Below are 20,474 nucleotides of genomic sequence, written 5' to 3'. Positions count from 1 at the left end.
CTTCGTGTAGAAATTTCTAATCCTTTCCCCAGTCAAGATTTTAAATCATGATTGACAGGAATGACAGAAATCATCGCTATTAACCACTATGCCTACATTCAATCTCTATGGCAAAATGTCACCCAGTCAACTAATTCCTTTTGATGTTGTAACAATCGGCATACCACTGTTAATACATTACTTTTTATATTTGCTGGTTAAGTGTACTTAAAAATCCTTTCCCTCTTTTATCTGATCCTAGCCTACAGATCTAGTACTATGTCTACTATTAAAATCACCTTTATTCTAACTGGGTTATCCTGATGTTTCCTAATCTACCCCCTTATCATTGATGATACTGTCATCTTGACAGTATTAATTTTTTACTTTCATCCTTAGTGTGTTATATCCTTCCTCAGACTTTTTAAACTTTTTAAACCATTTTCATCTCTATTAGTCTTACATTCTTGAAGCCTTCACTAAGCATTTTTGACTTTTTTAAATTTTTGAATATGACAGTGCCAATCATGGTGAGACACACTTTTAATTTGTTTGTATTGTTGTGAGAGTGTTAGATCCTCTGGACTTGGAATTACAGGCAGTTGTGAGCTGCCTTGTGGGTGCTGAGAATTAAACCTTTGTCCTCTGGAAGAGCAGACAGTGCTCTTAAGTTCTGAGCGGTCTCTCTAGGCCTCACTTTTGTCTTTTTAAATCTACTTCAAGGAATTTCTTTTTAATTGGGAAGACAGGGTCTTTCTTATTTCACAGGTGGGCCTCAACTTTATAGCTGTGTCAGAACTCTGAAGCTAAGATGGGAGAATCCCAAGTTGAAAGGTAGCCTAAGTTATATAACAAGGGTCTACCAAAAAAAAAGGGGAGGGGTTGTTTTGTTTTGTTTTTCGAGACAGGGTCTCTCTGTGTAGCCTTGGCTGTACTGGACTTGCTCTCTAGACCAGGCTGGCCTCCACCTCACAGCGATCCACCTGCCTCTGCCCAGCTTTAAAAATACATTTTTAAATATCAACTCCCAACTCTAATTATCATTATCTTAAAATAAATTTAGTCTCCTGCCCTCCCTCCCTCCTGGTAAAATCTCTGTTTCCCATTGGAATGTTTATAGCCAGGCGTGGTGGCACACGCTTTAATCCCAGCACGCAGGAGGCAGAGGCAAGTGGATCTCTATGAGTTCGAGGCCAGCCTGGTCTACAAAGCAAGTCCAGGACAGCCACAGAGAAACCCTTTCTCCAAAAACAAAACCCACCAAACTAAACCAAAAGAATTGACCCTTTCATGGAGTTGCCCAAGACCATCTGCAGAGCAGATATTTATATTATAATTCATAACAGGGACAAAATTACAGTTATGGTAGAACAACAAAAATAATTTTACAGTTGGGGTCACCACAACATATAGAACTGTATTAAAGGGTCACAGCACTAGGAAGATTGAGAACCACTGGTCTAAAGTGCCTGTCTGTACTCAGGAGGCCAAAGTGGATCTCTGAGTTTGAAGCCAACTTGGTCTACAGAGCAGGTTCCAGGACAGCCCTAGCTCTACACACACACACACACACACACACACACACACACACACACACACACACACACTGTTCTTGAAAAACAAAACAAATAAACAAAAATAAGTTTGAAAAAGCAGATCATCTTCTTAGCCTTCTAAGGTAATAATAACAGTTTATTTATTTTTGTAAAGTACTAACAATATCATTACAATATGTTGAGGAATAAATCTGCTTATAAACAAACTATTAGGAGTTTCATTGTCAGTGTTCCATTTATATTAATTACTTAATTTAAGAAAGCATAGCATGTGCTTAGTTTTAACCAGACCACCAGCTAATGTTTCCCCTTGGCTATTCAGAGGCTGTATCTTCCCTGACTTGAATTACCCCCTCCTGGTTATGAAGCAACTCCAAATTCCACAGGATCATGGCAGAAATTTGTGAGAAACAACTGAGTGCCTCTGCTATTCTCCACCTTTTAACTACTGCTAACTTATCCTGGCCAATTGGTGGAGCTATTTTTAAGTAAACCAGTTGTGCTAGGTAACAATTACTTAAAATCTCAGACAATATATTTATGTAATCAATGGTAGGAAAATTATAGGTTGAAATGGGTTGGGGTATGGCTCACTGGTAGAGTGCTTGTCTAGCATACGCAAGGATCTGAGGTAATAATTTTAATCATTGAAAGAATACAGAATTACACAAACACAGATCAAGCACAATCCAAAGGCTATAAAGCCTGGTGCTGGCTCAGCAGGTAGAAACACTGACTGCTCTGCAGAAGACCAAAGTCTGACTCCCAGTACACACATGGTGGACTACAATCCTCTGAAACCTCAATCCTGGGGGATCTAACTCTTTCCTCTGGCCTCCACATGCACCAGGAACACATGTGGTAAGGACATACACACACACACAAAAGATTATAAGATAATAAAGACTTATCAGGCCAACAAGATGGTTCACTGGGTAAAAGACATGCCACCAAGCCTGCCAATCTTAAGTATAATTCCAGGAACTCCTCTGGCTTCCACATGAGAGACATAGATAGCTCAAGTGCATCCACACACATCACAATAAATAAATAAATAAATAAATAAATAAATAAATAAATAAATATTCTCCTCTAGGTCTGAAGCACTCTCTAGTTCAGGAACTAAAGAAGGGCCCTTGTGACCCCAACAGCCACCCCACCACCCACAGCAGGAGAAAAATGCTGCTACTATGAATTTTATTTCTAAATTCAAGGTTCACTATGATTCAGAACTTCAAATACAAACATAATAACTAAATTCTACGATGACTATACCTTATGTTAGAAGAAACATGAGTATTATATATTCATACAACAGATCGAAGTGTGGTATAAATTTGTGGAAGCAAATTCAAGGAAGGGACTTTTGCTTGCTTTTGTTTTCCAAGACAGGGTTTCTCTGTGTAGCTCTGCCTGTCCTGAAACTCGCTCTGTAGACCAGCCTGGCCTGGAACTCTGTCTCTCTGGTGCTGGGATTAAAAGTATGCACCACCACCCTGCTCAGCTATCTGGAGGTTTTAACTAGTGTACTTTGCCTAGTTTTTTTTTTTTTTTAAATTACAATTAAAACCAGCGATTGTCCTGAAGAGTAAAAGAACCATTGGAGGTATCAACATCCCCATGTAAATTTGCACTACAGAACAACAAAACCAGTATGGTACAGACATGTTGGTCAATGGAATAAAATTCAAGAGCCAGGCGTAAACCCATAGATTTAGAGACACTTAAAAAAAAAAAAAAGAAGCTAGAAATACACACAGGAAAAAAGAGTATCTTCTACAACTGGTGCTGGCCAAACAGCATGTAGAAGATTGCATATAAATCAATACTTATCACCCTGCACAAAACTCAACTTTAAATGGTTATCTTAGACTTCAACATAAACCAAATACACTGAACCTGATAGAAGAGAAAGTTGGGAAAAGCCTTGAACTCCTAGCACAGGAACTAAGATCAATAATTAGTAAAACCTTATGAAGCTGAAAAGCTTTTGTATGGCAAGGGACACAATCTTTCAAGCAAAGTGACAGCCTAAAGAACAGGAGATTCCTATAAACTACATATCCAATAGAAGGCTAGTATCCAAGCTATCTAAAGAACTCAAAGCTAGATACCAAGAAAACAAAGAGCAAAGTGGTGGTGGTGCACACCTTTATCCCAGTACTCTAGAGGCAGAGGCAGGAGCTTATCTATGAGTTCTGGGCTAGTCTGGTCTACAGAGCAAATTCTAAGACAGCCAGGACTACACACACACACACACACACACACACACACACACACACACACACACACCACCACCACCACCACCACCACCACCACCAACAACAACAACAACAAAAATCCTGCCTTAAAAAACAAAGAAAAATTAATAACCCAATAAAAAATGTGGTACAGATCTAAACAGAATTCTCAAAGGAGGAAATTCAAATGGCTGAGAAACTTTTAAAAATGTTCAGCAGTGTTAGTCATCAGGGAAATGTAAATCAAGACTACTTTGAGATTCCATCTTACACATGTCAGAATATCTAAGATCAATAACACAAGTGACAGCTTATGCTGGCAAGGATGTGGAGTAAGGGGAACACTAATCCACTGTTACTGGAACTGGAAACTTGTACAGCCACTATGGAAATCAGTGTGGAGGTTCCTCAGGAAGACTGGAATCAACCTACCTCAAGACCCTATACCACTCTTGGGCATGTATGCAAAGGATGCTTTATCCTACCACAGAGACATTTTTCAACCATGTTCACTGCTCTATTCATAATAGCCAGGAATTGGAAACAAACTAGTATAGTCTCTCAACAGAAGAATGGACAATGAAAACGCAGTATATTTACATAATGGAGTATTACTCTGCTGCTAAAACAATTAAATATGGAAACAAATGGGTGGAACTAAGAAAAACAAATTAACAACAACAACAACAACAACACCAGACTGAGAAACAAAACCCAGACCCAGAAAGACCAATGTGGTATATATTTGCTTATATGCAGATAAAAGCTATTAAGTCAATGTTAACCAAGCTACAATCGTAGAACCACACAGGTTAAGTGTAGAGTAAGATACAAGAGGGACAAATAAACCTCCCTAAGAAAGGGAAATAGAATAGACAGTTAAAGATGGATGGGGAAGGTGTGACCTATAATGGTAAGATCAAGTTGGGAAGATGAGGAAAAGGGTGATGATGGAGGAGTATGGGGGAAGAAAGCTAAAATGAAGGGCCATTTGAGGGATCATATGGAAAGCTAGTAGCAGTAGTAGCTTCGTGTGTGTGTGTGTGTGTGTGTGTGTCCCATGGGAATCCCCAAACAAGACAGGCTGTTTGCAAGGCTATATATAGGTTGCACTCCACAAAGTGAGCAAGACCTCATTGCTGAAGACAACACCTACACAACTCATTGAACATGGAGAAGTCACGCTGGTGCCTCCATAGAGCCTTCACTCCTACATTCTACATTGGCATAGGAAGGTACTCTGCATGCTACCAAATCAAACATCAAACCAATCCAGCCACTTGCTGGGTGGTGGCACACGCCTTTCTCTAATCTTAGCACTCAGGAGGCAGAGGAAGGCAAATTTCTGAGTATGGGAGCAGCCTGGCCTATAGAGAGAAAAGTTCCAGGACAGACAGGGCTACACAGAGAAACTCTGCTTTGAAAAACAAAAACAAAACCCACCCAAGCCACAAACCCTTTGATCTACAATGATGTCCTGCTTGCATGATATGCTAAAGCAATGGTAGCACAAAACTTCTGGGAGGATCCAACCAATATATGATTTGCCTTAAGGTCCACTCTATGAAATGGAGCCCATATTGTGTGACCAAAATCTGAGACTAGACAGTGCCAAGAGACCTAGGGTCAAACCAAAGAGTATTGTCCCCCACAAAAAATAATAAAATGATTCGAAATGATTTTCTGCTATACTAATTGATCAAAAGCCCTGTTCAGCCATCAGAGGTGTTTCCTCCTGAAGCAACAAATGGCAACAAATACGGAGATCCAACGCCAGACATTATGTAAGGAGTGAGAGACCTTGGAACACTCGGGAACATTAAATGGAACGTCTCCGTAAAATCCCTCCCCTCAGGGCTCAGGAAACAACACACTGTGGAAGATGAGGCAAAATAAAACTGCTGTATTTCATTATTACGGCTTAGAAGCCTGTCTACTGAGAGACAGGGGTGGATCCAGGTAGGAGGGGAAAGACTGGGACGAGGAGAGGAAGAAGAAACTGTAATTGGGTATATATTGTGTGAGAAAAAATTCTATTAAAGAAAAACAAACAAACAAACAACAGAAGGTTGGGACCCCTAGAAAAGACTGAACTATCAAAGCAGATCGAGCCATATTTAATTGATGAGTTATTGATTTAATTGATCAATTGATTTAATTGATAAGTCATATACAATTTTCAGGCAAGAACTAATCTCTCCTATATCAGGTATGAAGCAACCAACCTGAAAACTCCAGGTGTGTTCATGGCTAGAAGCCAAATTCATGACAAGTCGATTTCAAAATCATGCTAAAAGCTGAATGTTCTGTCTTTACCATTTAAACTCTGATAAAAAGTACAATCAAACTCAATCGGAAAAAAGTCAACCTTTGTAATCACACGCTGAAGCACAGCAAAATGAATAACCAAAAAGCTTCAAATAAAAAAGCGATGGCCGCCCCCTTCCCACCCCAGCAAGGAAGCTGTAGGAGCAGCAGAGCCCCTATTTCTTTCCCTGCCCCCTCCCTGCCCCACCTCTGCTTTGAAGAATTTTAACTGCAACTATTACGCAATATCAGAAAAACTAAGTGGAGGAAGCAACTCCTTTGTGTGCACAGGAAAAGAAAAACAAAATAAAATTAACAATGCCAAAGATGTTTGCTGCTAAAGTGATGTAATGAAAGTGAATTTAATTGTACTATCAGTGAAGTACTGGTTCAACTGGTCAACAACATTCTTTTCAAAATACTGAACATTTAATTTCATGATCAGAGCAAATAACTTAATATGTGCAATCTGATGTTAGATAGAATGCAAGCAAACCAATAACCTAAAGTGTTGAGCCATCTACTTCGTAAACATTTCTTTACACTACATATATGCACTCACAGTTTTGTTTGTGTTTTGGATGGTTTCAGGGGTTGGAAAGATGGCTTAGTGGTTAATAATACTGTCTGCTCTTACAAAGGACAGGGGCTCCACTGCCAGCACTCACATAAAACCTTATAACCCTCTGTAACTCCAGGGAATCTAGTCATTTTCTGACCTCCACTGGAGCATAGCAAAACCCACCATACCTGTTAAAAATACAAATAAAGGGGCCTATACAACTATAAAGCAAACTAAAGTGAGCATACTGCTACAGAACAGAATGTTAAGAACTCAGGAACTTAGGTGAGGGGTATCATTTCTGGGATTTTTTACAAAATGAAAATTACGCCACAGTACTATAGGCTAAAAATTATATGGAAAAAAAAGCCCCATATCACATTTCTAAAGAGTATAAGAGCCCTTCTCCATACCTAAGTCATTATTAAAGGATAATTATCAACTTGATTTAAAAACAAACAAACAAACAAACAAACCCACTGCTTCATGAAATTTGAAGGGAGAGGGGAAATGTGACAATAAATTGCAAGGCTAGCTTACGTATCCACAGTCCTTTGACTTATGTATGATTGCCTTCTACAGCTGAGAGAGGCCAAGGAAGTAAAATACACAATATATAAGATTACAAGGAACTTAAGGTACTACTTAGACGATGGATTACAAAAAGGAATTCTGGAAATGGGGTGAACTCGGGAGGGAGGGAGGAATGGGAGGCTGCACGGGATGAGATAGCAACTGAGATGTAATATGAATGATTTTATTTTTCCAATAAAAAAAATTTTAAAAACAAACAAACAAAAAAAACAAAAAAGAATTCTGGAATAAAGTCTCTATGACATAAAAATAAACAAAGCAAAACAACAAGAAGGCATTTTTTTTTCTTCTCTCCAAATGTGTATTCCACACATTAATTTGAATAATTACAGAAAGGCAGGTTAACCATGTTAGACTTCTGTCACATATGTCTGTTCATCATGCTAAAACATGTATAAGCATCAACAATAAACTACATGAAGAACTTCTGTAATCAGGTGAGGCTGCTCATCACCTGCAGCACAGCATGGGGAGAAGCAGGAGGGTCATGTCGTAGGATAGTCTGGATTACAATTAATCCTGTCTCAAAAAAATAAATCAAAGCAAAACACTTCTCTGCAAATAATCATGTTCTTATAAAAACTAAGAAGTTCTAAAATTCAAGTGCTCTTAGGCTAACAACTGGGGTTTTTTTTTTTTGGAGGGGGGAACATTAATTATTAAATTAATAAATAATGTCAAAGAATCTCCTCACTTCTTGGAGTTAGAGAATTTATCTAAGCCAGTTATCAGTTTATATATGTCTATTAGGAAAACAGTCTAGATACTTTTGAACAAAAACGATTAAACAATTCAACAAACCATATCAAATTTTTGCTCCTATGCTTTCTTTTCATTGAAAAGAAAACAAAAATGACCAGAATCTGAAAGAAGTTTTAAATGTGGGGTGTGTGAAGGAACACAACCACCAGCAGCACATTCTTCCTAACAAGCATGCTGCAGTTAGGCCACCAACTCTTTATTTTTAGAAGTAGCATGTATGTAACTATTATACCTCAGATCCAAGCTCAATTTCCCTTTAGCTCACCTGGAAGTACATTTAAATGACTTTTAGAAATTTAAAAAAAAAAAATGGTAATAAGGACTATAGTAAGTAGACAGCACTCACCAAAGCAAAATAAAACCTGGGGGAATTCCCAACACCTCTATTACTAAACTGGAATTTGCTGTGAATTTTAACCATAAATGTAAGTGAAAAATAAAAGTTAACTGTACAGGAGGAGGGGGGGGGGAGGAGGAGGAGGAGACACAACAACAACAACAAAACAAAACTACACCCTGTAAAGAAAAAAAAAGAAACAACAGTAAAAGACAAACGTAAATCTATATAGGCTTCTAATTAGGAAAGAATACTTCCAGGAAAGGAACTGCTAAGCTGGCAAACTTAACCACTCCAGCTCTCTTGGTGTTACAACTTCAGCAGAATCCATTGCTCAGTAACTTAAGTCCCTTGCTTTTCCCATAGAAAAAACATTTATTTTCTGAATAAAAGTAACTAGTCTGCAATTATACAGCAACTAACTTTCCACTCTTTGAGGGAAGACACTAACATAGATCTCTCACTTTCTGTTTAATGCAGTTATATACTACTTAAAACATGTAATAAGACAAGTATCTGCAAGAAATTTGTTTGTATATACTTAAAACACTGAAGCTAACGTTCAAATATGAAAATAATGTAGACATTTTTAAATTAAATAAGCCAGATTAAAATAATAGACAAAGGACTTAATTTTTACTTATCTTTGTATGTGCTTGTCTCTGTGTGTATGTATATTCCACATGCCTGAATCAGCAAAGACATCAGATCCCTAGAGCTGAGGTTACATGTAGTTGTGACTTGCCTGTTGTCAGCAGTGGGAGCTCCACCCTCTTTAAGAGCCCCAAGTGTTCCTAACCACAGACACATCTCTCAAGCACCAAGGCCACCTGCGGCCCCATCCCCGCCCCCAACACACACACTTTTCTGCTTTCTGAGACTGTTTTCCTATGTTGCTCAGGCTTTCCCTGAAAGAGCTCCTCCTATTTCAGCCTCCTATGTGCTAGGATTATAGGCAGGAATCACCACAAATAGTTAATAGTTGTGATGAGTTTCTTCACATAATTTAAATCTCATTTTCTACTGGGAAACACATTTCCCCCTAAAATGCATTTACTTACACTATTAAATTATTCAGAACAACTTAAAAGTTCCTCTTTTAAAGTGAGACCTGGTGATACAGTTCAATGGGATCGCGAATGACTATCCTGCTCATAGCCCTGGGTTTGATTCCAAGGAATTCAAACCAAACAATCCTTTAAATAAATGCATGCATATGTGCGCACTTGAGCACACACACAGAAACGCATACACACATCAGGCAAAACAAAATAAAACCAATATCTCAAATGCATTTATAGATAGATCCAGCCTTCTACGTTTAGAGAACTAGTGATGCTGGTGTCTAGCCAGTTTGTTTCTAACATTCAGAATGTCAAAGAGCACTACTGTGTTCACTCCCGGAATCCTAGCAACAGCCAAAACGTTCCTGATTCTCAGGAATGTCTCAGCACATATTAATTGATAAATAATGTTATAATCAAAATTTGTTGAATGCACTTGCTTCCTTGTATAACTAAGATGTTAAATAAAACAATGTTTAAGAATACCTGAATATGAATGAAGCTTAATGAATAAGTAACTCCAAAAGTAGTTTACAGTTTCTTACCTGGTATGGCTGAAAGGCACTATCTTCTGTTAAAAAATCCAGTTGCTTATCTATAAGGAATTCTACTGCAATGATGGAACTAGGTATACTATTTTCAACCAATGGTTTGAAGGTCTGTCAAAAAAAGAAATGAGAAACAAGAAAAAAAGAAAATTTCTAATGGTTATTTTCTGGTTGTATCCTCAAAGTAGTACAAAGGGGTATACACCAACACAATGTTTAAATATCATTGTCACACTAGTATAATCTAATCTGTTTATTCAAAACATAGAACACTTTGTAGTCATTAAAAAGGAACTAAACACAATCATAATGAATAAGGTAAAAATTATACTGTATTAAGCCACAGTGTACTTTTGAGAAGGGTCTACCAAGCAGACATGTGTATGTTTCTGTACAACACTAAAAGTGAAAAGAAGTCAAACACATTCACCCACACACACAAACTAGAGAGAAGTTATAGTCTAATTTCAATACTTAGATTTAACTGAACAGGAAGCAACTGACCTAACTCCACCCCTGCTTTGCTCCAAGAACAAATACAGATGCAGTTACTTCAGTGAGAGCAGAGGGCAGCAGGAAGAGGTCAGTGAGAAAAGACCACAGTCTACCCAGCAGCACTCTCCTGTCTCTGGCACTATTGAAAAGCGAGTCTGAGACACTGCAGACAGGGAGGTGGGAAAGTTAGAGGAAGGAAATAAAAGCACCATGTTTTTCTTAAATGACTATTGCCACATTCTCATTCTTAGTAGAGTCAGCTTCAATAAAAATTAAATGTATTCATGTATCTATTACTGTTTGTTCTAAAATCTTCAAAATGAAAACAAATTTCTACCATCTTAAAACTGAACCACAATCTGAAAAATACAATTAAACACCAGGCTTCTAAACTGCATATGGTGTGTGTGTGTGTGTGTGTGTGTGTGTGTGTGTGTGTGTGTGAGAGAGAGAGAGAGAGAGAGAGAGAGAGAGAGAGAGAGAGAGAGAGAGAGAGAGAGTGTGTGTGTGTGTGTGTCAGCCAGTCAGTCAGTCAGCCAGTCAGTCACAGAAGCCATACATATATGTATACCAGAAGAAACTTCCTCCTTACAAGGCAAACTGAATACAATCTGGACACAAAGCAAAGCTTTTGACAGACAGCAAATATCTCTAGGACTCCTAAATCAACGAGTGCTTGTGCTTTCCCTTTCTTGTTATTATGTCTTAAAGAAATACAAAATGCTCTGGGAAAAGTCAAGAGTTTTAGTTTGAAGGAGCTTTCAAAGAGTTAATTTCTACATTTAGGAAATTCTTAACAAGACTCAGTAGATTCACTGTGCTCTATAAACTTTTTGATCAGTACATGAGAATAAAGAAAAAAATTAAACATGCCTAATTTCTACTCTAAATTACAATGAATTTGTGAGCAAATAACATTTTCTTTAATTGAAATAATCTAATTACAACAACTTTTTATGTTCCAGCCTAGCCTTTTAAGTACTACATATTCAAAGTATTTTGTGCTGGAAATTACATTTTCAAAATATAAAATTCCTACATTAATTGGATATCTATCGCTGCCTGTTACCAATTTTTTCTATTTTTGGAGGGACCTAGATTCCTAAATCTACTATTTCATAAAATCCTATCATTATTTATAAGATAATTTACTCACTTTTTAAAGACTCATGTTATCTGATTATATGAAATATGTTAACATAAAGAGCTATGAAATTAACTTATTTCTACAATGAAAAAAATTCATGTTATACTTCTATTAGTTTAGCTTTGGTAAATGAGAGAACACTGGCTCCTTCTCAAGAGGACTTTCAATCTTTGGACATTATCTGTTTCTCTTCCAAACACTTCAGGCCAAACCATAATGGTTAACAAAAAACGATACATAAAAGATTATTATCCAAGTGGCTAAAGACACAATTTAGTAGGACTTAACACAAGGTAACCTAGCCGTCTTCCTTATGCAAGTAATACAGGTGTTTGCATTTCCTGAGACCCAGTCATTTTAAAATATCAAAAACATTCCTGTTCTCAAGAGCTCTCCTGTGCAAGGTGGGCCTGAGCTTTAGAGGTAAAATTCAGCAAATTAACATAATTTAAATTACTTCCAGTTAACTTAGCAAGGGGTCTAATTTCTAGATAAAATAATTCCTCAAATTTTAAGGTAATTAACTGAAAGCCTTTGGCAAAATTTTGCTAGCAAATATGTGTGACAAAGACTGATTTACAAATGATACCATGTTCAATGACATTTTAACTACAGATAATACTCTCACCAAGTAGAAACACTTTACAGTGCTTGTTAAAGAAACATTAAAATATATTAAATTACCAACTGGGCCACTGTAAAGCTTACTTTATAAAATACAAATGTGAAAGAGTTAAAATATACTATGATTTTTTTAAGGTGGCAAATCAGCTATGTAACAATGTTAATTTTTGTTTCTAACACACATCAAAAATTAAGCATGTTCGTATTAAAATGGAAACAGATAGATTTTGTAGCTTTACTAATATGCCCATAGTAAATGTTTCTCTGCTGTAGGCGCACTGGAATGTACAGAGAGTAGAACTCATGCATAACTAATTCAAGACACTGAAGACTCCTATGAGGAACGTCCTCTGCCTAAGGGGAGGCAGCCCAGTAGAACATGGCCCTAATCACAAAAGGCTTGAAGCTCTGAAACCCAAGCGGAAGACACTAACTTAAAACTGAACATTCAGTTGAAACAAAACATTTTTTCCATTTTGTTAGGGGATTCAAAGTTCATGTAAGGTCATTAGCTAGTGTTAACCAAACTTTAAAAATAGTCTAAAGCCAAAATAAACCCTGCTGAAAGCCTATATTTCTAGAAAGGCCTACCATGCTATAGGAAGAATGTTCGAACAACTGTATCCTGTTTGGGGCTCCATGCTGCACCACATTCCATTCACATGAGGAAGAGGAGAACAGATGAGCCCTCCCCGAAAAACATTTTTAAATAAATCGTCTACAGTTCTCAAATATAGCTCAGCTGCCCAGACAAAACACGTTAAAGATCACCGTTTAGTACTGCACAGGAAATTCAGCCTGAGTTTCTAACAATCTCTGGTTAACATTTAACACGCTCTTTTTCATGTTAAAAAAAAAAAAAATCAAGCTCATTAACTACAAAAATACAAGTCCAGATCTCAACAAAGGAAAATACTGAAACTAAAAACTATCTAGGCCACATTTTGTAAGTCAAGGTTTAGCCTACAAAATAGAAAAAAGGCTGAAGCTACTTGAAAGAACAAAGTCCAAATTCCCACCCCAGCAGGTCTATTGAAAACATGATACTGTTAGAAAACAAGTTGGGGTGGGGGAGGGGATCTATACCACCACCAAGAAAGGAAAACACAAACCCCTCACAGAACAAATACTTAAACACTGTCGCTAATCTGAGGCATGTCTGCCAAAACACTCAAAACAATTAAACTCTGGTTTTTAAATTAAGTTTTTAGTGTTACTAAGTTATCGCCAACACAGTAAACATCTTTCCAACAGTTTAAAAAATACTAAAACTAAGAACATTGAGCCTAGAACTATAAAAGGCAGTGACCTCAATTCCTAAGGCTAAGAAGCAAAACCAAATGTAATAAAGACAAAAGAAAAGGGAAGCAGAAAAATACAAACCGTACTTAGTTCTTGACAATTTTAAAGTATCTTTAAACCTCAGCAATCCAAGCCAAGGCTTTAAAGGTCTAAATACAGCTGACATTTCATTTTGTTCTTGAGCAGTATGTTTTTAATCGAGTATAAATACTTCTTTAGTCTTCAAAAAACAATCACAAGCAAATGGCTTTCAAACCAAGCGTTTCTGAGCTAACTTGAAGCGCCGTCATTGTATAGGAAGAAAAGCCAAGACCACAAAACGAAGCGGAGGCTGTAACCGAACAAGCCCTCGGAACAGCAAATGACGATTTTCTGTCTGCCCGGCTCAGCCAGGCAGTGATGAGGATTACAACTTGCTCTTTGTCATCAGCACTGTGGTGTTAACGACGAAGAAATCCTGCAGCTGAAGCACTACTGCATCCTCCGATCTGGGTCAGGATAATTTCTCCCGAGGTCGCTTACATAACCAGTAAGATACTCCAAATAAAGAGAACAGCCATCCATTAGCTAGAGGAAGCTTTCCCACTGTACTGTCTGCATGGAAACACACTGCCGTTGCTTCCAACAGCGCAGACACCCAAATGAGAACGAGGACTTGGCTTAGGGCACACTGAGAGAAGGGAAGAGGCGGTGCTCTGTAAACTGTAACTAATCCCCCGTCACAGGTGCTGATGGAGTCACTTCCAGCACGAGTCACATTACTGGTGATTACTCATTTGGCTGCGGCCATAGAGACTGGCTCATAATTTTAACAACAGACAAAGACAGACTAGTGGCGAGACGAAGAGCTCAAGTTTACTGTCTCCTTATTAAAGCAAACAAAGTTTTTGCTTTCCAGAATTACCAAGGTGAGAAAGCAAAAAGCTAAATAAATATGTAAATATCAAGTTGGAAAAATAAAGAGTATCATTAAATTACTTTTTAAAACTGTGGTTTAGACTTTTCAAAATTATTTTTTATTTAAAATTATTTTTGCTATGTAACATCATACAGACTGAGCAGATTATACTTAGGAACACACACACACACGTTCATGCAGTAACAATCAATGAAAAAAGAGGCCATGAACTTGATTGAAATAGATCAAGAAGGTTTGTACAACGGATGAAATATGAGAGGAAGAGAGAAGTGCTGTAATTATAGTATCAAAAAACACTTTTGTCCTAAAATGTAAAAAAAACAACCAAACAACAAAAACCACTCTGAGAAAAATCAGTTTAAAAATTGTGACTGTGTCAATGGCACACGCCTGATCCGACTGCGTACTTGGGAAGTAGAAATACAGTGACAAGAATTCCAGGCTATCTTCACCACCTAGAGACTTGAAGGAGACCCTGTCTCTCCAAAAAAGACAACCAACCAACTAACCAAAACCAAAACAAAACAAACAAACAAACAAAAAACCCCAAGCATTTGATGTGGTGGTGATGACTTGTGATAAACACACATGGGGGGGGGGGGGGAGGGGTTGGGGCCGATGCTGTGAGTTCAAGGCCAGCCTGGGCTAGCAGAATGCTGTCACAAGAAAACAAAACAAAGCCAAAAGAAAACAAAAAACAACAACCTTTAACCCCAGCACTGTGGAGGCAGAGGCAGGCAGATCTCTGTGAGTTAAAGGCCAGCCTGGTCTACCAAGTGAGCCCAGGACAGCCAGAGCGCCATACATAAAGTAACCCTGTCTTGAAAAACCAACCAACCAACCAACCAACCAACCAACCAAAAGTGTAGTGAAGTAAAATAAAACGACAATCTACCTTCTCAAAAGCGCCAAAGTCAGAAAAAAATAAGCAAACTGGTTCATAACTCTATGGTTATGCTGTACAATATTAACTAAAATGAGTGACTACACACGTGTACAATGGCCCATCTAAAATGTATTTCATCTGAAGTGAGATGTGTGCTCTCTGTACCAAATAAAAGAATTGCATGCTAAGATATACCTTGAATCCACACCTTGGTTATATTGGTTAATGTTGTAATACCTTGTGTGTTGCTTCTTTATTTTTCTTTCTTATTTATTTTATTGAGACAGGATTTCTCTGTGTAGCCTTGGCTGTCTTACACTTGCTTGCTCTGTAGACTGGGCTGGCCTCGAACTCATAATGATCTGCCTGCCTCTGCCTCCTGAGTACTGGGATTACAGGCGTGCACCACCATGTCTGGCATTTTAATTTTTAATAAAGGTGCTAAAAGATTTATAATTACATGTGTTACTCATTTATTTCTTCTGGACCAAAACAGTGTCTTCTTATTTTATAAATAGAAGCTTATGTGAGTCTATACCTAACTTCAGCCTCTCAACAACCCAAAGACAAGAAATAAAAATATGATTTGTGGCTCCATGTTAAATAGTAGGTCATATCCATTCATTTGTCAGTATAATCAAACGATAAATCTTTGTAACAAAATAAAATCTTAGCTCCTGACACAGAGGCTTCAGTGTTAAGATTTACCTGAAATGTTTTCAGTCCCACTTAAAGAATCACACACAATAAAAATGAGCAAATAAAGCTTTACTGGATGTGGTGACTCATAACTGTGAGGTTGAGACAGAAGGACTGACATAAACTTAGGGCCAGCCTGGGCTAGACTAAAACCTTATCTCTAAAACCAACAATGGGCATGGAGGGAAGATGAAGCAATAGGCAATGATTATTCTAAGTATGGGAGTAAATACAGTTTTATTTTATAGAGCATGGGTGGTGCTAAAATAAAATGCTTTATTTTATAGTTGATGGATGATACTAAAATGTTACTTTAGCATAAAGTATTTTAAATAACGCTGTTAAGTAAAGATTAAATCACAATACACAATTCTAATAACTCATTTTTATGACACAGAAAACACATGGGAAGGAAAAAAGAGGTCATGTATGTTACAGAGGATAACCACTGGACACATACAGCAATCTCTAAGTCCCAAACAACAGAGCCAAATGCTTTATAAAGAAGTACATTTTATACTCTATTTCTACAATTTACAGTACATAATGGTGTAAGGCTATATAATGAGCTATGTATTCAGGTTTGATTATATATGCACCACACTTTAAAAAATGCTGCACAAGTACTATCAGACCCCAACAGAAGCAACAGCACAAAGAACCACAGGATCAAAACAACTGCCAGTCATCCATTCCTGTTCCTTAAGATAAAATCAAAATAACCGACATCATCATTGAGGAACCAAATATTCATCTTAAATATATTCCAAACTCTATCAAGGCTGAAATAAAGTAAAAGGACATCTCTAGAGAACTTAGCTAAACAACTCTTAATGCACAACAAAAACGCAAAGAGATACATACAAGCAACTGGTGACAGGCAACAGGATACCTTTAAATGTTGAACTGGGATTTGACATACATTAAAAGACAAGCATAGTAGCACATGCCTGTAATCCCACTCTGGGAGGCAGAGGAAGGTTGATCTCTGTGAGTTCAAAGACAGCCTGGTCTACAAAGTGAGTCCAGGCCAGCCAGGGCTACACTGAGAAACCTTGTCTTGGAAAACAAAACAAGAAAGGATGGATGGACGGACAGAAGGAAATACATTGATGTTTGTTCTTGTAATCTGACAATTTTCTAACACAAAAACAGGGAAGTGATGACATAGAAAGTTTCTAGGTTTTACCAAGTCTCCTTGAATATTTTATAAGATTTATTTTAATTATTATGTATATAGTACTCTGTCTACATGTACACCTGCATGCCAGAAAAGGATATTAGATCATATTATAGATAGTTGTGAGGTATCACGTGTGCGAGGAATTAAATTCAGGACCTCTGGAAGAGCAGTCAGTGCTCTTAACCACTGAGCCATCTCTCTTGCTCCAGTCTCCTTGATCCTTAAACCTTACTGGAATAGAAAACTCCAATCAGACACAGAAAAGCAAAGAGCTAATCAATCCCCACCCTGCCCTCTGATGGAGGGGAAGACTGAGGCCTTTTCAAGCTGCTGAACCAGGCTAGAGGAAGAGGAAGCTACTCCAGTTGGCCCAGAATACACATCTGACTTCCTTCCTTTTTAGTTAGTTTCCAGGTTACAAGCTGAATAAACCAACAGAGTTAGTTGAGAACGTAAACAGCAGCTAAAAGGAAGGCAACGCTGCCTGGCTTTTCAAAGAAAATCTGTCCTTTCCAAATAATGTAAGAAGGCTACAAATGAAATTAAGGGTTAAATGGACATTTTACTTACATTTTAGCTTGGCCTGTAAAAGTGAATTCTACACCTTTCTACATATGGAAGAATGAAATCGAGGTGATTCCGCCAACAGTAAAGATCAGAAAATACCCCAAGAACAAAATACAAAAACTTCTGTCAGGTCCGATAATCAAAGGGAGAATACTAAGGAATGAACTTCTTCTGTGTTCAATGTCCTAGCAGTATAGACTTTTTAAGAAAGCATTAGCAGGAGGCAGAGGCAAGTGATCTCTGAGTTAAAGGCCAGCCAAGCTGTGTAATGTGACTTTTTCTCAATAAATAAATGGATGAATAAATGAATGAATATTTTTAAAAAGGAAACACCAAAAAAAGACATATTGTTAGAAAAAAATAGATGAACAATCACACCTAAATGAACTTCAACTAGATATGACCTTATATGGCTAACTAGATTCTGACAAATATGTCAATGTGGCATATATTTTTCTATATATCCACAAAAATATATAAGCACAATATTCCTGTATCATGATAAATACCCACGAGAATATTTCATTACTGAATAATACAGATCCTGCACAGACTACAGAGCACAGCATTATGGTTTAGTTATACATGTATTTCTAAAGGCTACAGATTCATCAAATTACTTCCTCCCTCTAGCTGGGGAGTTAGCTTGGCTATTAAAAAGTACTTCCATACATAGTGAGTGAGTTCTAAGACAACCAGGGATGTACACAGACCTTCTCTCATATAAATAAAGGACTTCAAGGAAGAGATACAGCATTCAGATTTCTATAACTCATGTAAAGGGCAGGTGACCATGGCAGTTCACAGTAATTCTAGCTCTGGTGTTGGAGATGGAGCTTCAGAACATAGTAGCAAGCTTTGGGTTTGACTAACATCTTGATTAAAAGAAAAAAAAGGGCAGAAAAACAATCAAGGAAGACTACCAACATCAGCCCTAGACCTCTACAAACAAATGAAAACACACACACACACACACACACACACACACACACACACACACACACACACACACACCACCTCACTCTTGCCAATAAGTAGTAGCACACTCAATCAAGCAATCCATGTGAGGTCTTCTATATGCTTGGCTCTAATGATAAAAAGAAAATTAGGGGGCTGGAGAGATGGCTCAGTGGTTAAAAGCACTGGTTGCTCTTCCAGAGGTCCTCAGCTCAAATCCCATCAACCATTTGGTGACTCAGAATCATCTATAATGAGATATGATGCCCTCTTCAGTCGTACAGATTTACAGGGAGATGGTGTTCATTCATACAAATAGATAAGTGATAGATAGATAGATAGATAGATAGATAGATAGATATAGATAGATACAGACAGACTATAGATGGATGGATAGAAAGATAGATATAGATAGATACAGACAGACTATACATAGATAAATAAACCTTTTCCACAATAAGATAAAGAAAAGCTCTTTTCCTATTACAATTTATGGTATTTTCAGAAGACACAGACATTAGTGATTAAAACAAAGGATTTTAACTGTTGGAAATTAACATGAAGAATTAGTATCTCTTCCCCCATTCTCACTATATCCTTGATAACAGCCAGAGTCTAGTATCAATGCTCATTTTGTAATTTTGTAGACATCCTGTTAAAGGTTTGCACTAATGATGTTTTGAAATTCTATGTTACAGCTGAATTTATAATTTTTAAAAATCCTTCCTTTTAAGATGCTGGAAAAATCAAACCTAGTACCTCATATACTAACTTTATCACAGAACTCTATCTCCAGCCCATCTAGGCTTTCTGAACACTAGGAAGACACATACTGAAACTCTAGAATTGTTTAGTTGTTTCTCACCTCAGGCTTCTCCTTCAGAATTACCCTGATAAGTCCTCCTGCCTCCTAATACTGAAGCATTACTTAATTTCCTTTTTCTATAACTTTGCAGGCTGTGGCAGTAAGAACGCCATTAACCCCAGAATTCTGGAGATGGAGTAATTTTTTACAATGTTACACAGTATGAAATAACTATATTGTTTTCATGATTGCTGGCATGGGATGTCAGAGAGCAAAGTATTCTGTCATATGCTCTATTAAACTTTAACCTCTGAGCTTTAAATAGAGGATTATGAGACAAAGATAGTAGAGGCCTGACTAACAAATTTGTTATCAACACATCCTGCAAAAGGCAAGTCAATGCAATGTGGGCTGGATGATATTCTTCAGATACTGACTACCAGCAGTGTTAATCGGGGATGTGTTCCCTTCACTCATCTTATGACCATCTTCATGCTTACAAATGGTAAGAGCTGGGTATGGGAGCAGTTGCCTCTGAACACCCTAGTACCTGGGAGGCTGAGACAGGAGGGTATATGAACACTGAGTTCATACATACTGATTTCCAGGCCAGACTGGGTTACAGTGATAACCTGCATCAAAAAACTGAACCAGAATAAATGGAACAAGGACTAACCCCAACCTGAATAAAGAAAAGCTGGAAGACAAGCTGGCACACACCTTTAACCCCAGCACATGGGCAGCAGAGGCAAGTGGATCTCTGAGAGTTAGATGCCAACACTCCTGTCTCCAAAAAAGAAAAAGAAAGAAAGAAAGAAAGCTTGTATCTTACATTTATATTTTATAAATCTAGCTACCTGAGTATAGCATAAGAGAATCAGATTTCCAGAAACTCATGTGGAAGAATTTTATAGGGTCTGAAAACAGGAAGATAATGCATG

The 20,474-nt window shown here is 37.6% G+C and overlaps 1 protein-coding gene across 7 annotated transcripts in view; it reads right to left on the bottom strand.

Annotated features, from left to right (window-relative positions):
- Positions 1–20,474, bottom strand: part of JMJD1C (jumonji domain containing 1C) — a gene marked incomplete at its 5' end in the record, with an annotated part of 160,380 nt that overhangs the window by 57,412 nt on the left and 82,494 nt on the right. For 4 of the 7 annotated variants that reach the window (XM_084753330.1, XM_084753331.1, XM_084753327.1 and 1 more), the window contains one exon: positions 9,947–10,060. The exons of 1 other annotated variant lie outside the window; for it this stretch is intronic. Coding sequence is in view for 2 of the 6 variants with exons in the window: in XM_084753327.1 (XP_084609453.1) it covers positions 9,947–10,060 (114 nt within the window). Of the gene's footprint in view, positions 1–9,946; positions 10,061–13,598; positions 14,360–20,474 lie in introns of those variants that run through there. 2 more of the 7 variants (XM_084753333.1, XM_084753332.1) reach the window with 2 other exon arrangements.

This window comes from Acomys minous, assembly GCF_964271855.1.
Source record: "Acomys minous genome assembly, chromosome: 13".
In the NCBI taxonomy this organism is placed as follows: domain Eukaryota; kingdom Metazoa; phylum Chordata; class Mammalia; order Rodentia; family Muridae; genus Acomys; species Acomys minous.
This window is presented reverse-complemented; position numbering and strand designations above follow the sequence as displayed.